At 39.9% G+C, this 18,673-nt stretch overlaps 1 protein-coding gene and 1 long non-coding RNA gene across 7 annotated transcripts in view; one reads left to right on the top strand and one right to left on the bottom strand.

Moving 5' to 3' along the window:
- Positions 1-18,673, bottom strand: part of LOC129763426 (integrin alpha-PS1) — a 108,591-nt gene that overhangs the window by 17,628 nt on the left and 72,290 nt on the right. For 5 of the 6 annotated variants that reach the window (XM_055762492.1, XM_055762515.1, XM_055762499.1 and 2 more), the window contains exons 3-10: positions 10,963-11,090; positions 10,570-10,590; positions 2,058-2,161; positions 1,628-1,994; positions 1,363-1,567; positions 779-1,309; positions 265-725; positions 69-208 (exon numbers count right to left, since the gene is read on the bottom strand). In XM_055762492.1, the coding sequence (XP_055618467.1) occupies positions 69-208; positions 265-725; positions 779-1,309; positions 1,363-1,567; positions 1,628-1,994; positions 2,058-2,161; positions 10,570-10,590; positions 10,963-11,090 (1,957 nt within the window). The remainder of the gene's footprint in view (positions 1-68; positions 209-264; positions 726-778; positions 1,310-1,362; positions 1,568-1,627; positions 1,995-2,057; positions 2,162-10,569; positions 10,591-10,962; positions 11,091-18,673) is intronic. The other variant, XM_055762528.1, reaches the window with a different exon arrangement.
- Positions 1-18,673, top strand: part of LOC129763484 (uncharacterized) — a 72,769-nt gene that overhangs the window by 51,930 nt on the left and 2,166 nt on the right. The gene's annotated exons all lie outside the window — the stretch shown is intronic.

Below are 18,673 nucleotides of genomic sequence, written 5' to 3'. Positions count from 1 at the left end.
GTGGATAGAAAATGGAAGCAATTGTTTTATGATAACGAAACTATAACTTCCAATGACACTGCCGCTACCTTTGTTCCACTGTATGAAATGCTCGGATCGTGTTTCACAAACAGATGGGTTTCGTACGCTGAGTCAGCCAAGTTGACAACGCTCACATTGAGTTGGATACCACGATCGCGTCCCAGCACCAACGAATATGAGGTATCATCTGTGGAAAGCGAAAATTATTGTAACGGAACACCGTGTTCCATAATCGACACATACCTTGCTTCTCTAGGGACAGCCTAGCGTTTACTTCCACCTTCGATTGGCAAATGCCATCATTTCCACAGTCTTTCTGGAATGTGGCCTCGAATGTCCTATCCGCTTGCGTCTGATCCAGGATGGGATCCAGCATATGCAGCGCGGAAACCGGCAGAGTATTATCGAGAATCGTATAGTTCAATCGGAATCGAATCGGATTTTGAATGTCGCGTGTGTTGTCTTTTATGTACACTATTTCCTCCCGACATTCCTGGCGTCCATCGGTGATCACACGGATTTGTTTGCGAAGAATGTTGGATCGATTTCGTGCGTCCGGTCCGAAATACACACGTGAGAATCTTTTCAGATTATTGTAGGTTTCCGCTTCGATGGTGTAAACCAAATTCAAATGCTGCGATTGGCTGCTGGAATGTCCGGATTCTTCGTATGGGTCTATCGAACAGCAAGCTCGAAAGGAGAAGCTGGAATTTAGAATGGTTTACAAACTGCAACATACCTATGGTTCAATACATACCATGTGGCATTTGCGCCAGGATCAGCCGCACAGCCGGGTTTCGTTGGATCAATATTTTTAAGTTCATCGGAGATGACTGAGGTTTTTATGTTGGTAATTGGCCGTGCCAAAAGTGTCGTTACGGCAGCCGAATCATACGCACCAATAACTAGGTCCGGATATGTATTGTTATCGAGATCAACGCCACCTGACAATGAACTCCCAAAGGTGTTCAATGCTGGTACATTAAGTCCAAGCGAAGAGGATGTTATAATCTGCGAAGGTTTGCTCGAGAGACCGTTCGGCGATCCTAGATATATGTACACAACTCCTTTCCCTTCGTAGGGAGCACCAATAGCGATATCTTCACACCCATCTTTGTTAATGTCACCGAGGTTGGCAATGGCTAAACCGAATCGAGACTCAAGTTTCCCCGTCAATTTTGTAGTATAATTCTCGGTGAAATTATTGTTCACATTTTGATACACGTAAACAGCACCTCCTTCGGACTTAGAGAAATAGAAGGGAGCGGCCACTAGTAAGTCCGGCATGCTACAGAATAGAAGATGAATTTTTATTTCATAATTGTTATCAAAATTACTTACTGATCACCATTCACGTCAGCCGTGGATAGTTCGTAGCCAAAGCTGGAACCGAACTGTTCCCCGCGTAGTTCTTTTTCTTTGAAGATGGGATTCCGTTTGTTTTTGTTCGAGAATATGACCACTTGTCCACTCCCGCGAGATCGCGGGGCACCGCCCGCATAGGACATATAGTCCCCGAAATATCTGCCACCTGTGACAGCCATGCCTTTAAAAAAAACGTATTAATTTTATTGCTATGAAGTCCCACAATTCAGTCTACCATTACCTAAATAGCTGTAGTTGGGCACAGGAGAGTCTGCATTATCGTGAGGCCCATAGTACTGTGTTTTGTCTCGAGACAGGAACTCGCCATCAACTTCGACCGCGAACACGGTACCCTTCCAGGTCATAACCCCCGGTGTTCCAATGATGGCGGTACCATCATCGAGGACCATCCCCGAGGTGCCGGCCTGACAGAACGCATACTGCTCGTGTTCTCTTTCGATGGAGCGCCCAAGACAAACTTCCACCGCGAATCCAAACGAGAAATCATTGTTCAGAACGTAACACAGACCTTGTCCCAGATGGAGTCCGTTCTCGGTTGCTTTCCTACGCTCGTGGATCTTCATGTAGCGATGGGCACAGACGAAAATCTAGCAGGAGGAAAACAAACCTCTGTCAATCAGGTATCAAGTCTCGCGCGGATGACGAAATACCTTGTTTTCTTTGCCACCAGACTTCACGGTAACGCCCAGCCATTGGTTGGACTTGAGCTCATCGTACCCCGGAGGGGCTAGGTCATCGTCATCTTCGTCGTCACCTTGAAAAGTTGGGGAATATATTTAGCAACGATAAAGGAGCGCGTCAATTTCATTAACGACACGGTAATCCCAGAGGTTTCAAACAATTAGTTTTCACATATGCGCCATGATTAGAACAAGAAATTCATTAGAAGCAATTATGTTAACACTAAATTACTCGCTTTTCATACCGTTAGTTGTCAAAATTATTTAAACTAAACAATACTTTCAAATAAACGAACAAACATTTGTAACAACTTGGTCGTAATGGTCTGTTAAACACACGTCATACTTACCTCGGTTTTTTTTACAGATAAAAAAAATTGAATAAATTTTGAATAACTAGGGACACAAGACCAAACGTGACTAATTTGAAATGTTCCCAATGTAGTCTGGTCGAGTTTTGCGTGTAAAGCTTGATTCATTAAAAATCTAGAATCACAAAAACAGTTGTATCTCGGGGTTGGTTAAAGGTACAAAACGGATACAGGTTTGATGAGTTTTTGTACTTTTCTTCGAATACCCTTCATCAAAGTTTGTACTCTCTGTTGGTCAACCTCAGCGGTCATTTTATTCCACGACCTCCACTTGTTTTGAGCATCTCGAGTCACTTTGGCATTTTAGCATACCCCTGACAATTGCCCAATGTTTTTCGATTGGGCAGAAGCACCTCTCGACTGTAGTGGCAGCAAACTTCACCGGACCTTTGTCTCAATAAACGGAAGAAGTTTCGAGTGCATTGACTTGTTTGTGACGAGAACCTTGATTTTCTGCCCACAGTTGCAAATCTCTTGCCGAATAAAGAATTTCCTGGCACACTTATCAGCGAAAACGAATAGTTGGATTTGCTAGGGACACTCCTCTGTGGCCTTATATAATTTCAGGGCTGAGAGCTGTCCAAAATCCATCTTCATGTACGTTTCGACATCTATCAGCATGCATCGTTCGTAGTTCGTCAAAACCTTGTTGTACAACTTTCCACTTTTGGCCACCAGATTTTGCTTCGGTGTCCTGTTTGGTTGCTTGCAGGCATAGAAATTACGGAAACCTTCTCGCATACGGATTCTCCGGATAGTACTTTGGTTAGAGGTGTGATTATTGTAGTTTGTAGAGTCCGGAGTTTGCCCTAATTGTTCTCAATACCTTCAACATCAGTTTTCGATCGTAAGTTCTACTGCGACGCGTCCTTTGATCCATTCGAACACATCAGTTGTACGTTCACGGAAACGGAATTTTAGTACCTGACCACATCGGTTTTTGACTGTCCAAAATCAAATTTCTTCTCTTGATTTCCATTCTACACATCTTTTTCAAAACAAAACGGATCAAAGTGAAATTTTTACCGTAGAAACATACAGGTTTTCCGACCAATTTGTTGCCAAAAGACCCCAGACACGTCTATTACGACTCAGGCGTAGCGTGACCTTCCAATCAAATCTTGTTATCAAGTCTTTGTTTTCGTCCTCTAATGAAAAATCAAATTTAATGAACCAAGAAACTTCAATTCAAGTATATAATAATATAAGATAAAAAGAACAAGATCGTCAACGTTTCAAGCGTCTCGACTTAACAGCAGTGAATTTTCCGAACACATCGCCTAAGTTCAATCCATTTAAGCATGCCGGTGCCATCGTTGACCGCAAATAATTGTTGAATCATTTTAACTTTGATAAACCTCTCTCACAATGTGCCACATAATCGCAAATCTTTAGTAACAACTTCGAACTCACAGTAAGATTTGGAAACGTTTCTTAGAAGTCCCATTTCACGATGAACTGTTATAACACATCCAATTAGACTGCAAATGGTTGGCATCGTCCAGGTTAATCCAGCGGCCTCCAAATGACCCGGAATCTTGGTAGTCCAGCAAGCACTCGCTTTCCGGAATCTCGTAGTATAAATTTGAGAATCAACATTTCCAGTTCGCGGTCAGATGTTGCTAACATGTATCTTGCTTGAATTGTCGGATACATCTTTGACGATTGTGACCGCTCTTGTAATTCCCAATGAAAACGACCAATGTTCCTTTCGGCAGCAAGAAAAAATAGCAGTGCATTGTGTTTGGTCACAGTGTTACTTAGAAACATTTCTTTAGTTTGCAAATAGTTCTGCACTAGAACTACTTCACGTAGTACATCGCACCAGAAGTACCGATAGCACAGGAACCTGCTGGAAGAAGGGATTTCTTGATCTAATTCTCGATAGGATCTCACAAACTTCAATAGCTGTGATCAGCCTGTCGTAATGCGCATAAATTGATTTCACAATTAGCACTCCATCACACTCAGAAGCATATCTCAGCTATGCGTTCAAATAAAAAAAACAGTAAAATAGATTTAACAGTTCTAAATAATGTTCCACTTCTCATTAAAATCATGTTGTCCATTAGATCCTGACATTGTAGAAGCTTTGTCGAAAATTATGATATCTGAACCACCACTCTTCATTTAATGCGGGACTTCGTTACTCAAATCAGCAACCTCTTTCCCTCTTTTCCAAGAAAGATTTTTTTACATGAGCTTCTACATGGTGAAATTCCTCCCTAAATAATACCACTAATCACTGATTAGAGACGAACGAACTTTTTTTTCTGAAACATTATAATATGATTTTCATGGTCGTGGTACTATGCACGGGTGCTGAAGTTAGTCCAGAAAAACCATACCATTCTCATCACGAAACGCTACTTGGGGACGGACAACACTTCGGCGATTTCCTGGATCCGGGCGAATCCACGCAACTATCGACCGTTCGTTGCCTACAGAGTAGTCGAGATTCTAGAAACTACCAATGTGAAGGAGTGGAGATACGTGCCTTCAGTGGGTGGGCTTTCTCAGATTCTTAGATTTTCTCAGTTCATTCGCCTCTACACCCAAAATTAATTTTTGGCATCGCGATTTATTACATTAAATGAGCCCGAAAATAACAGAAAATGCGCTACTCCCCAATACTTGTGTATCATTTGTATAATATACAGGGTTTTCCAACTTTAAATTCCGAAAGTAAATTGAAATAAAACACACTTAGAATTCGAATTTCGATGAAACTTTTATTTCAAAACTTTAATGGTTTATGCCATTATGTGTGAAATACAACATCATTCAAATGTCCACCTAGGGCTTCCTCGCACACCTTGGTCCGGAACAAGTAATTTTCGATGACTTTTCGGCACATATGGGGCGGTATCTCGGTCATAACTTCACGAATGTTGTCTTTCAAATGTTCAAGAGTTTGCGGAGAGTTGGCATAGACACGGTCTTTCGCAAACCCCACAAAAAAAAGTGTAGCGGGTTCAAATCGCATGATCTGGACGGCCAATTGGCATCACCAAAACGCGAAATTATGCGTCCCTCAAATTTCGTTCGCAATATGGCCATGTTCGGTCGTATTGTGTGGCACGTGGCGCCGTCCTGCTGAAACCACATGTCATCCGTATCCATATCTTCAATTTGTGGCAAAAAAATCGGTTAACATGCGGCCATAGCGCTCACCATTCACAGTTACCGTCTCGCCGTCCTCATTTTCAGAGAAATACGGCCCGATGACTCCACCAGACCATAATGCGCACCAAGCAGTGACTTTTGGCGGATGCAATGGCCTCTCAACAATCACGTGTGGATTTTCTGAGCCCCATATACGGAAATTTTGGGTGTTCACATAGCCACCGAGCTCGAAATGTGCCTCATCGCTGAAGAAAATTTGATGCGAAAATTCAGCATTTTGTTGCTGTTGTTCGTTCACCCAATCGACGTATGCCCGACGCATTCCATGGTCACCACGCTCTAATTTTTGTACCAGTTGGACTTTATATGGATGTAGGTGTAATTCCAAATGCAAAATACGCCACAATGATGTGTTTGACAAGCCCAATTGCTGAGCACGCCGTGGAATCGAAACATTCGGGTCATCCTCCACACTGGCAGCAATAACAGCAATATTTTCGGCCGAACGCACATTACGATGATGCACAGGTTTCACAATATCTGCTACAGATCCAGTTTGTTCGAATTTACGCACTACATTAGCGATTGTGTGCTCTGTAGACCGTCCATGACGAGCAAAATCCGTCCGTAATGCTCAAAAAACATTTGCCGGTTTTTTTTTATCATTTTTATAGTATAATTTAACAAAATTAACACGTTGTGCGATGCTAAAACGATCCATATTGTAAAATGGCAGACATTCAACTAACGATATGACGCTATCTCAAACGGTTATCAGCGCAGGGCTGTATACTTTCGGAAGCCCGAAATGGAAAACCCTGTATATGCTATTTCAATATAAGATCAATTTGAGACACATTGCAAATAAGCTTTTCTTATAGTTTGACAAATTCACGGCCCAGACCGAGATGGATATAGATCTTCTTTATGCTTTCCTTTTTATTCTTAGAAAACAATTTCAAACTTCTTTTTATAATGGGGTGTAATATTATCACGCATTACTGCAACAGCACCAATAGCTATGTGGATAGCGTGGTCGTGTCAAACAGCCTTGCATTACATCTGGCCTTAGTTCGATCCCCGTTGACATCGTATGGACTTTTATTTTTGGTACAATCCCAAAATAGATGAAAAAAAAAACAAGAAAATGATGTCTGCTTCGATACATACACACATTTTAATGCTTTCAAAACAGCTCATTATTTGCTCATTTAACCCTTCAGCACACGAAAAAGCATCATTTCTGCCGAAGATGAAATGTTTTCTGCCAACGCTAGTTTGAGTGTAGCATTTAAAAAGGCCAGTTTGGAAAACTAATCTAAACACTCGAGAAAAGCTTCTCTGTCGCTGCCATCTGGTCTGCCATCAAGGTGACTGATCGTGAATGAATTATCGTCGACTTTTTCAGATCGATCGATTACTTTTCATGAATTTGAGCATTGTTTCCGAGTGAAAAGTGGCACCCAAGAGCAGCGCATTTCAAGCCGAATGTGAAGAAGATATTTGTGAAAAGTGCGATCTTCGGTGGAAAACTGAAGGTGAAAATTTGTACCGCAGCAGTTGCTGTCGACGTCGCCATTACACCACACACACCCTATTCATTGTAAGTTGTTCAAGAATTTCGCAAAGAGATACTTATAAACTTCTTGAATATTCGGTAAGTCCAGTGATTCAGTGTCGCTCCAGATAGAGAGTAATCAACAGTACATGTTAACCAAATGTTCGTACTAATTTTGTAATTTCTTAAAGGTTTGTTTCTCATCGGTTATAATTTCGTAGTCCAACGTTAACAATGCGATCGGGTCTTGGACACCACCTTTCTTTTTTTTGGCCCACAACACCATGACTAACACGTGTTTTTGGCCCCTCTGAAAAAACACAGATAATTCCAGGGGAAAAGAAAATATCCATTTATTGTGAATTGATTTAGATGCAACTTCAAACAAATAATTACTAACCCAACGAAAGTCCTGCGTTAACCTTGCGGTTTTATCACAGATATAACCCAGAATTTCAGGTTTTGTTGAGAAAGCAATGCAAAAAATCTTCACAAGGTTTATAGACAACTCTTTGGGTTTATGAGTACAATATGATTTTGCTAAGAATCTAAAATGTGTGATATTTTTGAGAACTGTTTAATCTGTTTACTCGTTTTTTGCAGTTTCAACTGATCGCTGAGATGTGTTTCTGAGCCACACAGGTGTGATGTTAAAAGGATTGTCACAGACTCTATGGAGAGCTCATTATAATGCTGCGAACCAATTTATGGGCTGATAACAGCCACTGGAGTTTTGCGCGACTCAAATACTATTCCAATCGAACGATTCCTCCTACCAGTAGTTTATGATTCAATACTTCTGTGTTTTCTGTAGTTCTGGTGCGTTGTACTACATGAAGTAGATCTAGTGCAGAATATTTGAAAACCAAAAGACCATCTCGGAGTAGCGTTGTGATCAGACTAAATGCACTGATATTTTTTTCCCTATTCAAAGGAACAGTCTAGTCGAAATGGTCATTCAAAAGGTTTTGTCAAAATCCAACGATCCATTTGCTATTGAAAGGAGAATTCTTCATAAGATAAACAAAACAGGCGAAAGACCTCCCGGACACGGGCCAACAATGAAGGAGGGAATGTTGGAGTGCATTAGTCATTTTCATCGGGAATTACAAGTCTCGTGTTGAGAAGCAGTCGAAATTTTTAAGGCAATTCAAGCTCGACACATGTTATGAGTATCTGACAGCGAACTGAAAACATTGATTTGACAAACTGGCAACTACGAAGTTTCGGAAAGCGGTCTTTGGCTAGAGATACCAAGATTCAGAAGACATTTGAAGATCGCTGAAATTAACCTCAATGATGTCAATCACTAGATTGCATTGGATTGGATGTGTTACAGTTCTGTGCGAAAATTTTGAGAAATAGAGCCTTTTGAGTTATTAACATTTTGAGTTGTTGTTCTGTATTCAACTTAGTATAATTACGTATCTTTAACTAAAGTATGTATTCGAGAAAAAAGGACGAATTCAATTGTATAAGCATAGAAGGATACAATGTTGAATCATAAAAAAAAGTTTGCCCCTAACAATAAGGTAGTTTTTATTTTAGCACGGTTTGACTCGATCGGATTGTAGAATGCAACATTCGGGTTCGTTGGGTAATTCTGACTCGATCGGAACTCAGAACACGGATGAATATTTGATATTACTGCTGTTTTGTTGCAATTACGCAGTGCGGGGGTTCTCGTTCCTTTGAAAGAGACAATCTAATATCTGGGTTGTTGCGGGAGTGATCTTCTGTAATTTTTAATTTTTTACATCGGGAACTTCTCCAACGAGTACCTGATATGCATATTCGTTTCTCACAATTTAATTTAAATTCTAAAACTGATCGTTGATTTGAAATAAGAGTATAATTTTGTCCGAAATTGTCATTAGTCGTCCATGGTTTTTACAAAGCAGTTTAATCCACATATTTTATATTTTCAAATCGTCCTTCCCGGCGCTGAACGGTGTCGTCACCCAGCTACTCTGAGCATATGTATGCATATTGGCAACATTTCCGCAGACCATTGGCATACAACAGTTCCAATTCATGTTCAAATACAGATAGTGCCGTTATCTTCGGTACCTTATTTACGTATCATAATTGATACCGGCGCGCGGGGTTAACCCGAAGCAATGGCCGTTTTTATCGCTTCCCAATGAATTTTGTTGTGCTAAGGCTAGCTTGTGCATACTGTGATGTTGAATTTGGAAATAGCTTCATAGGGAAACAAACTTAACGTGTTTTCGTGCATCTTCTGACCTTGTTGATTTTAGATGGATTGGTAGGAAAAAATGTTTGTTCGATTTGGGCAGTTGAAGGTATTTTATCAGTTGAAGCAGAACTCAAAGTTGGAGCCTATTAACAAGGAGTTGACCATAAACATTTCAGGAGGTGCTGGAGGATCATATTTGATGAGAAAACAATTGTTCTAGGCATTTGATCATCGAATCACAACTATGACAATGTTATTGTACTTATCTCGTTTGGGACTCTGTTTCCCTTAAACTGGTTCCAGTACAAAAAGTGGGTAACTTTAAGTGATTCTTCCATTTGAAAGATTAAAAAATTGGTGCTGAATGTAATTGTAAAACATTTAAGTTAGTGGAATTAAGTAACATTTTAGAATTAAAAAACTTAAAACTTCGTGAATCCATAGACATTTTTATGAGTTTTTACCCAAAAATGCATGATAAACTTGATTGTTTCTCTCAACCATATTGAGACACTCTTAACGCTTTAGAATTCGCTTTTTGGCACCCAAATCTTACATTTTAAAAATGACTGCAATAGCATTTGAAACACTGTCTGATGAGCCTTCAATTAGAGTCTTCAGAAACCACGATTTTTTCTCGACTGTGTTTTTTCACGCCATACTTGTTTACCACGTGCAACGTTGCTGCCCTGGCGCTTATGAACGATAACATCAAATATGCAATGAAAACACTATGGTCGAATAATCGTGGTTTTTGAAGATTTGAAGATTCTTATTGGATAAAGAGTTTAAAATGAATTTTGCTGCATTGTTTGACTGTATATAATTAAAAATATCACTTCAGTGTTGTTCAAGGACAATGATGACGATATAATTCTGAGATATAGTTTTCCAAAAAAAAGGTGTTTAGATACCCCAGAGAAAACATATTAAAACATATACGCGTGCTCTGCAATGTACAATAGAACCTATTTATCTTTGGTACTGTAAAACTACGCGAGAAATATTTCACAAAAAAGACATGACAAAAATAATATAGAATTGAAGAACAGTAACCGTGCAATAGGAAAGATTCAACCCTGTTAAAACATGCTTATTTGTACAGTGGGATTAGAAACGTGCTTTAGAAAACAAACGGTCAACTAAACAATGTAGGGGAAATTGGTTTTGTTTTAGTAAGCAACTCGTAAAAAACGATAATTTGAAAAAGCACCCTTAACCACTTACTTTCATAAATACCAGAAGGTTCTACAATATACGTAATATTAGGGCGTTTAGTCATTGTTTTGGTTTTTGTTTTGTTGGCGTTGTTTGTAATATTGATAAGGCGTCAATATGAACGGTTTCGTTTTATAACATAAAAGAGAAGAACGAGAAATTATTAGTGGTTGATCGTTGAATGCGCAATTTTTGAATGGATTCATGTGTCTGCAGTTATCGCTAGGTCATTATAATATTTTGTAAAAGCTATCACTAATTAGTCACTTTATTTCCCTATTAGTGTATGAATGTATACTTGAACTTTTTCATTGAATGAATCGCTGATAACTTGAACTTATCTTGAAGTTGCTGCAATATTCCTATTAATCGAACAGATGCGAATGTTTTCCGAATACTTACTTCTCCGTCCGTCTGTCTTGACTTGCTCACAGTCGTTGCTCAGTTGGGTGATCGGGCACTTGAAAAGCGCCCCGGATCGATTAGTTGCCGGTTGAAGGTTCTGACCAAGAGGTGCACCGACCAGTACCCTGGGAAAGAAGGACACAACATGTGTTATTAATTCATCTGCATTGATACGCGTACAAAAATAGACACGCACTTTTTAAAGGTCAGAAATTTATCGAGTGACTCGCGGACAGCGGAATAAGCTTGATAATTTGCATACATTGGAACTGGAGACATTAATTAACTACTGGTATCATCGTTACCACTCTTAGATGCGGCTCTTCTTTCCGTGCGTGATCATACAGTATCACTCAGAATGTTAATACATACGATCTGTTTGTAGAATTTAAAAAAAGTACATTTAGAATTTGAACTCGAACAATGACAACCGATGCTGAACAGATCAAATATACATGTACTGTTTGCACGGGTGCTGAATGAACCGTTCGTTCTACGATTTAATTTCCAACAACACGGACCAAACACGAGCACATCGAGTCAATCCTCTATTCTTCTGAGTGTACGAACCTAACATGTATAACACAACTAGTTTAAAAACAAAAACGGGTTAGGGTGCCAATGAAAATGGCCATCTCGATTTTTCATACGGGACTTCCTGCGAAATGTTTATTTGCAGGATAAAATACCCTATGCAAAATATTAGCTCAATCGAACTGAATTTTCAAGTGTAGCTCTTACTTTTTAGATGTCAAAATTAGAATTTTCGAAGAAATTTTTTTATGTTAAATGTCTTTAAATTGCATGAAACGAGATTTACTCTTAGCTCAAAGAAAGAAATTTGACAAAAAAAAAAAAATCTTTGAAATAACAGAGACTTTTTCAAATGAAAAAACGCCCGAGTGCCAAAAAGTCAATTTTCGAGAATTTTTTTTTCGAGATAACAATAAATCTCGGCGTTTCATGTCTCAGAGATTCGATTGTTGACAAAAAATAGATCCATAGGCGAGAACCTTTGGATTTGAGCTTGAAGTATCTAGACCCTACAATTCACTCCCACATATCATCGCATCATTCGGGTCATTTTATACTGTACTTCGGGTTTTGCTGCTGTTTGTTGTTGTGTCATGCACCACATATTGCGTTTATGGTAGGACGGAAGTGGATTGGATAGGAATAAGTATTGGGATGGAAATAGGGCGCTATAGGACACTCATGGGACTGCTCAACCTTCATCCTATGGGTACAACAGCAACAGAAATAGGTTGAGTTCAAATCAAATTGCTTATATCTTGGCGTTTTCACAACCGTTAGCTTGTGGGAATATGAATATCATGGTTGTCTTGTTTTACTACCATAGCTAGATGACAAATTCTACTTATTGTAATTATTATTACCGCCAGGAGCTTTTCCTTCAGCTGGGGAATGTTTGTAACAGAGATTTGGTTTCACTTATTGCAGTTGCTGTTATTGTCTGGAACTATTTTCTCTAACTGGGAGTTGTTGATTTGTCTGCGTTCACTACACGTTCACTACACGAAAAATGTCGAAGAGGTCACTGTGCAAAACTCACTGGTTAAGCGGAAGGAATTACTGCCGAAAGTGGGAGCTAGAATGGATATTTTCCATTATTTTCCTTCGTACGGAACCTTTAGAATGTTGTATCTCGGGATTGATTGAAGGTACAAAAAATTTGTTTATATCAATGCAATAATAATGTTAATAATAATGTGCTCTTTAAAAAAACATCGAATTTTCGTACTTTTCTTCGGATACCATCCGTCAAAGTTTGGACTCTCTATAGGTCAACCTCAGCGACCATTTTATTCCACGATCTTCATGTCTGTCGCATCCCTAGTCACTTTGGCTTCTTCTTCAATTTCCGCTTCACAATTGCCCAATACTTTTCGATTGAGCGGAATTGGGGGCAACTGGTTTCGATGTTGTTGACCCCATTGTCATGGTAACACTGAAGCACCTCTCGACTGTAGTGGCAGCTGGCCAAATCTGGCCAAAACTTCACCTAAATGAATCCAACTGATTCTACATACAAACTCCTATGGAAGGTGCTTGGAGTCGCTTTTAGGAAGAGAAAAAAATAATCAATCGAATTGGTTATATTTAATTTTCCCGTTATTTTTGCCGATAAACAATTATTCGGCGAGTACAACATATCATTCAAATATGCGCAGATGATCTCGATTCATCTAAAGCCAGGCGCATCGCCGACGAGCTAGAAGCCTTATTGAATGATCATAATAAATTATTAAAATTCTGCAAGTCACACATGCTCGGATTTAAAAATGACAATCACGGAATTGTGATCAATTCTTATTAAAAAAAACCCTGGAGAGCACGTGTCTAAGGGACGTTCTGAAGGAACTAGAAACGACGAGATCCCGCCACAGATGCTTCATGTTAGAGAACACTAAACAAATCGATGGATTTTTATGTATATCGTATGATGATTTGATGCGGTCAGAATAATTTCATTTTACGATATCGCGATTATGCTTACGATTCATGGTCGAAATGTTCACGATGGTACAGAGCAAACGATTGCGATTCCTACGACACAATCTACAGAAGCGGCGTGAGGAAAAATATATTCGCCTGTGAGATGCTATCATCAGCAACACCGACACAGCCTCTTCCATTTTCCAGGCTAGAAAACAATCGTTATGACAGTGCGTGTATTCAAACAATAAATGAAGTTGTAACTGGATTTCTTCGGCAGGAAAGTGTTTGAATTCAGTGTTATTTAATCCGTATAGTAATAACTAATCTAAGTATTTTAATAAACTAGTTGGTCACACATACGGATTTCTTTTGTTCGTTCTATCTCTCTTATTCGAAAGCAGCTCGCATTGTCGGTAGAGCTATGAGGACAGGGCGGGTCTGCAACGAAAAGAGAGAATATCACGGTGACACAACGTTCACCCTTCAAATACAGGAATTGATGGCACCTAATCGCTCCTCGCACGCTCGTTGAGGACGCTGATTCAGGTCACAATCAGGTTCAGGCTTACCTCCACCGACCGCTCCCGTCGGTTCAGAATACGTCTTGAAGGAAGCTGCTTCCACTTGTGGAGACTCGATGACTCCTTGACGGTTATCCTCGCGGTCCACCCACGACCTCTTCCGGTTGGCACGTTTGACTGCGGCGCTCAACGGATGCCTCTACCTAGTACACCACTTCCACTCGCGGAACTACAATGGAGAAGCCAAATTACGACAAACTAATCAAATGAGGATGTCGATTAACGTGTTGACTCGCTCACGGCTCAATCTAGAAGAACTAGTCACTCGTCGCGTATCCACCATCAGGACTCTTCGCCCCGTCATGGTTGTCGTTTTGGGCTTTCGCCGAGGAGAGCCATTTCACAAATGACAGCTGACGTAGGGATAGGACTGTGAAGTTTGATTTAGGGAATAAAAGGGATACGGAAAAGGATCGAGAACAGCGGGATTCAGCTTACCATCGCCGTCATGATTACATCCTCGTTATCCTCGTGGATTGCGCTCCTAGCAACAGGATACAACAGTCCAAGCAAGTGGCGTGCTAATAATCACGTCACCGATTCTGCTCTCTCAGAATCGTTACAAAGTCTTTAATAAACTTCATTACAATATTACACGGTTGAATGGCTTTTTTGGAATTGAGTGGGACATACAAATCATACAAACATTTTAGTTTGATCAATAGTCTGAATACGTCCTGAGGAGATCAATAGTGTAATTTCCTCAGAAAATCCAGATCCTTCTGCATATTTACTACTCACCCTTACACTGATCGATCGAGTCAGGATTGTCTGGACGAATTGCAATTTTACATTCTGTAATCCATTCGACTTAAGTCCAAATGAATTGTATAAATGTAGCACTCTTGTCACGCAAATAATCAAAGACGACATTGACGACAAAATAATATCACAATTGATTCTTTAGAGTAACCCTTTAGTTATATCATCAGGGCATTAAGCATTTCAATTTATTTCGAAGAAGTGCCCGAAATATGACTCAGAACGGTATACTCGGATTGCAAAACGACAATCAGGTTATTGTCATCAATCCTGATGAAACACAAGCTGGAGAGCACGTGTATGCGCGATTGCGACTGCATAGTGACACGAGAAATTTTGATTCCAAAAAGGGACGTTATTGTGAGTTTATTGTCGACACACCGTTCATACAGTGCCCTCCATCTTCTTGAATCGCCCTCACATTTTTAACAATCGCCTTCTCAACGTAGTATCACTTGCGTTATTTTTATTAGTACTTAGTCGAGATTTCCATATGAAGCAGCACTTGAATGTTTTATGAGTGACAAACTTTAGAACATATGTGACCTCAGTGCAAGTCAGAAAAAAAAAATTAACGAAACATTTCCCAGCCGTTCTGGTGGTATATTGCATAAACTTTATACAATGAGATCCCGCTACAAGTTACTCAATATTCATGAACATAATTTTTCATTATGAATTAAGATTTATGAACATGCAGTTAGAGGAAACAAAACCAACAAGTGAGTGAAGAGAGCTCGACGGATTTTTATGTGTATCGCATGATGATTTGACGCGGCCGGGACAACGTGATTTACGATGTCGTGAGCAGCATCAACAATTCATAGCCGACGGGTACGCGAAGGTAGAGAGCGAACGATTGTAATTCCTACGACACAATCGAGAGAAGCGGCGTGAGGAAAAATATATTTACTCACGAGATGCTATCATGGGCAATGCCGCCACAGTCTTTGCTATTGCCAGTCCAAAACGAAATGCACATAACATTAGAGCATTACCGTTCATTAGTTCTTGGGTAATAATTTTAATTTCTTAATTTTACTTTTTAACATTTTTTTACATGCTACATTTTACATTTTTTACATACATTGAATGAGGAAAATGAATGTTTTTTTTTCAATTTTCGTCGGCGGTCATCACATTTCCTTCCTCTATATGTCATAGGTCCCATCCCCAAATATTTGTTTCATCTTCATCAAAGAATGTACTTGGGGGGCCCATATTAGGTATCTGAGTAAAAAATGTCAACAAAGAATAAACTTTCTTCGTACAATTACCGGCACCTGGTGGGGAGCCCATCCCGAAGATCTTATAATGTTGTATCGAACAACTATTCTCTCAGTGATGGAGTATGGCAGTTTCTGTTTTCAATCAGCTGCCAAAACACACTTAATTAAACTCGAGCGAATTCAGTATCTTTGTCTCCGTATTGCGTTGGGATGTATGCCCTCAACGCATACCATGAGCCTCGAGGTTTTGGCAGGCGTACTCCCACTAAAAGATCGCTTCAATTTATTATCTCTTCGGTTCCTCATCCGGTGTAAGGTTATGAACCCATTGGTGATCGGAAATTTTGAGCAGCTGATCGAGCTAAATTTTCATTCAGGATTCATGAGCTCATATCATGAATTCATCTCCATGCAGGTTGATCCTTCTTCGTATATTCCCAACCGTGTTTGTTTTCCTGACTACATCAATTCCTCTGTACATTTTGATCTGTCCATGAAGCAAGATATCCATGAATATTCAGATTATCAACGATCGAGGATCGCTCCAACGATCTTCGATGAAAAGTATGGGGGTATCAGTTGTGATAATATGTACTTTACTGATGGGTCCACTATAAACGAGTTCACAGGATTTGGAGTGTTCAACAAAATTTTCAGCACCTCCCATAGTCTTCAGTTTCCTTGCTCAGTGTATATTGCTGAATTGGCAGCGATACACTGGGCGCTGGACAGCGTCGCCTCACGACCTGTTGAACACTATTACATTGTAACGGATAGTCTTAGCTCCGTCGAAGCTATCCGTTCAGTGAGGCCGGAAAAGCACTCGCCGTACTTCCTTGAGAGAATACGAGAAATTTTGAGTGCTTTATCCAGACGCTGTTATGTCATTACCTTTGTGTGGGTCCCTTCTCATTGCTCAATTCCGGGTAATGAGAGGGCTGACTCATTAGCAAAGGTAGGTGCGATTGAAGGCAATATTTATCAGCGTCAAATCGCCTTCAATGAATTTTACTCTTTAGTCCGTAAAAATACCATCGCTAACTGGCAACGCAAATGGAACGAAGATGAATTGGGCCGGTGGTTTCACTCGATTATCCCTAAGGTTAGCCTCAAACCATGGTTCAAAAGTCTGGACTTGAGTCGGGACTTTATTCGCACCTTCTCCCGACTCATGTCCAATCACTGTTCGTTAGACGCGCTACTCTTTCGTTTCAATCTGGCCGGCAGCAATATCTGCGTTTGTGGCCGAGGTTACCACGACATCGAACACGTTGTTTGGTCGTGTGAGGTGTATCTTGTTGCCAGATCGAATTTAGAGAACTCCCTTCGGGCTAGAGGAAGGCAGCCCAATGTGCCGGTGAGAGATGTGTTGGCTCGGTTAGACCTTGATTACATGTCCCAAATATATGTTTTCCTTAAATCTATCGATGTTCGTGTGTGATTATCCTTATATCCTTATACCCTCCATTTCTTCCTTTGTGAGTAATTGGTCCGCTTGCTATAAACAGGAGAATGAAATGTAAATTCACAATAGATATACGAATAGATTTAAGAATTGAGTGTGTGTGATTATCAACATTGTAATAATTTCCTTATAACCCATATATGTCACCTGAGAAAAATATGTCACCCTTCTAATCTCGAGTCCACCGCGAGTAATTGGTTTCCCACATTACTAACCATAGATTTAAGAAAATTGTTCATATATATAGTTTTAAAAATATATTTAAGATTTCGGCTCCTTTAAACTTATGTAACTGAGCCTGTAAAAATAAACGAATTTATAAAAAAAAAAAAAAAAAAAGAATGGACCGTCATTATTTTCGGGTTCGGGAAGATACGGCATAAAGTGATTGATTGCACTGATATTTGAGGTGCTTAGAATGCAAGGGGTGTAAGTGACTTGATCGATTTCTCTTCATCAACTTTTTCTTTAGTTAATAACTCAACTGCAAAAACGTTCCAATTTAAGTTTGCGATAGAGTCCGATAGATGAGGTTCTGACCTATCTTCCACATTGCCAAATACAGTACGGAATGTATTTGCAGCTAAGTTATGACCAAAAGAGAGAGTCGATGTAGAGAAATCGATCAAATCACTTACACCCCTTCCATTCTAAGCTCCTCATTTATGAATTGCTTCGCAAGGACATAGCACTGCGAAATTTTTTTTTCAATAGAACACATATAAACTATCGTGAAATATTCATGGGAAAATATGTATACGGCACAACAACGTTTGTCGGATCAGCCAGTTTTATTATAATGATGTCCAGGTTGATGTTCAATAGTTCCGCGCTCAATGCGCATCTTTATTTAGTAGGACTTGCTACAATTGTGATCAAAGATATCATAATATATAACTCGTTATTTAGCCATGTAGAGAATATTGCTATGGAAGTACTGAACTGATTGCCAATTTAGAGGTTCGGGAAGTACATCTATGCATACCGTTTTGTGATATTATAGCAGGTCGCGATCTTAATCTTATGTATGTCGCACTTAAATACAAATATTTGGGGAAATGAAGCGGGTTAACTACACCTCCCTGACGGCGCCAGTGGTTGTGTGGTTAGCGTAACAGCCTCACAATCCGATCGGTCTGGGTTCAAACCCAGCTGGCGTCGTTGGGATTTTCTGAGGCGAAAAATCTCTGGTTACGTCTTCCTTCGGAGGG

This window comes from Toxorhynchites rutilus, chromosome 1, assembly GCF_029784135.1.
Source record: "Toxorhynchites rutilus septentrionalis strain SRP chromosome 1, ASM2978413v1, whole genome shotgun sequence".
In the NCBI taxonomy this organism is placed as follows: Eukaryota; Metazoa; Arthropoda; class Insecta; order Diptera; family Culicidae; genus Toxorhynchites; species Toxorhynchites rutilus.
Note: the sequence above shows the minus strand (reverse complement) of the source record. Positions and strands in the feature narration are given on the sequence as shown.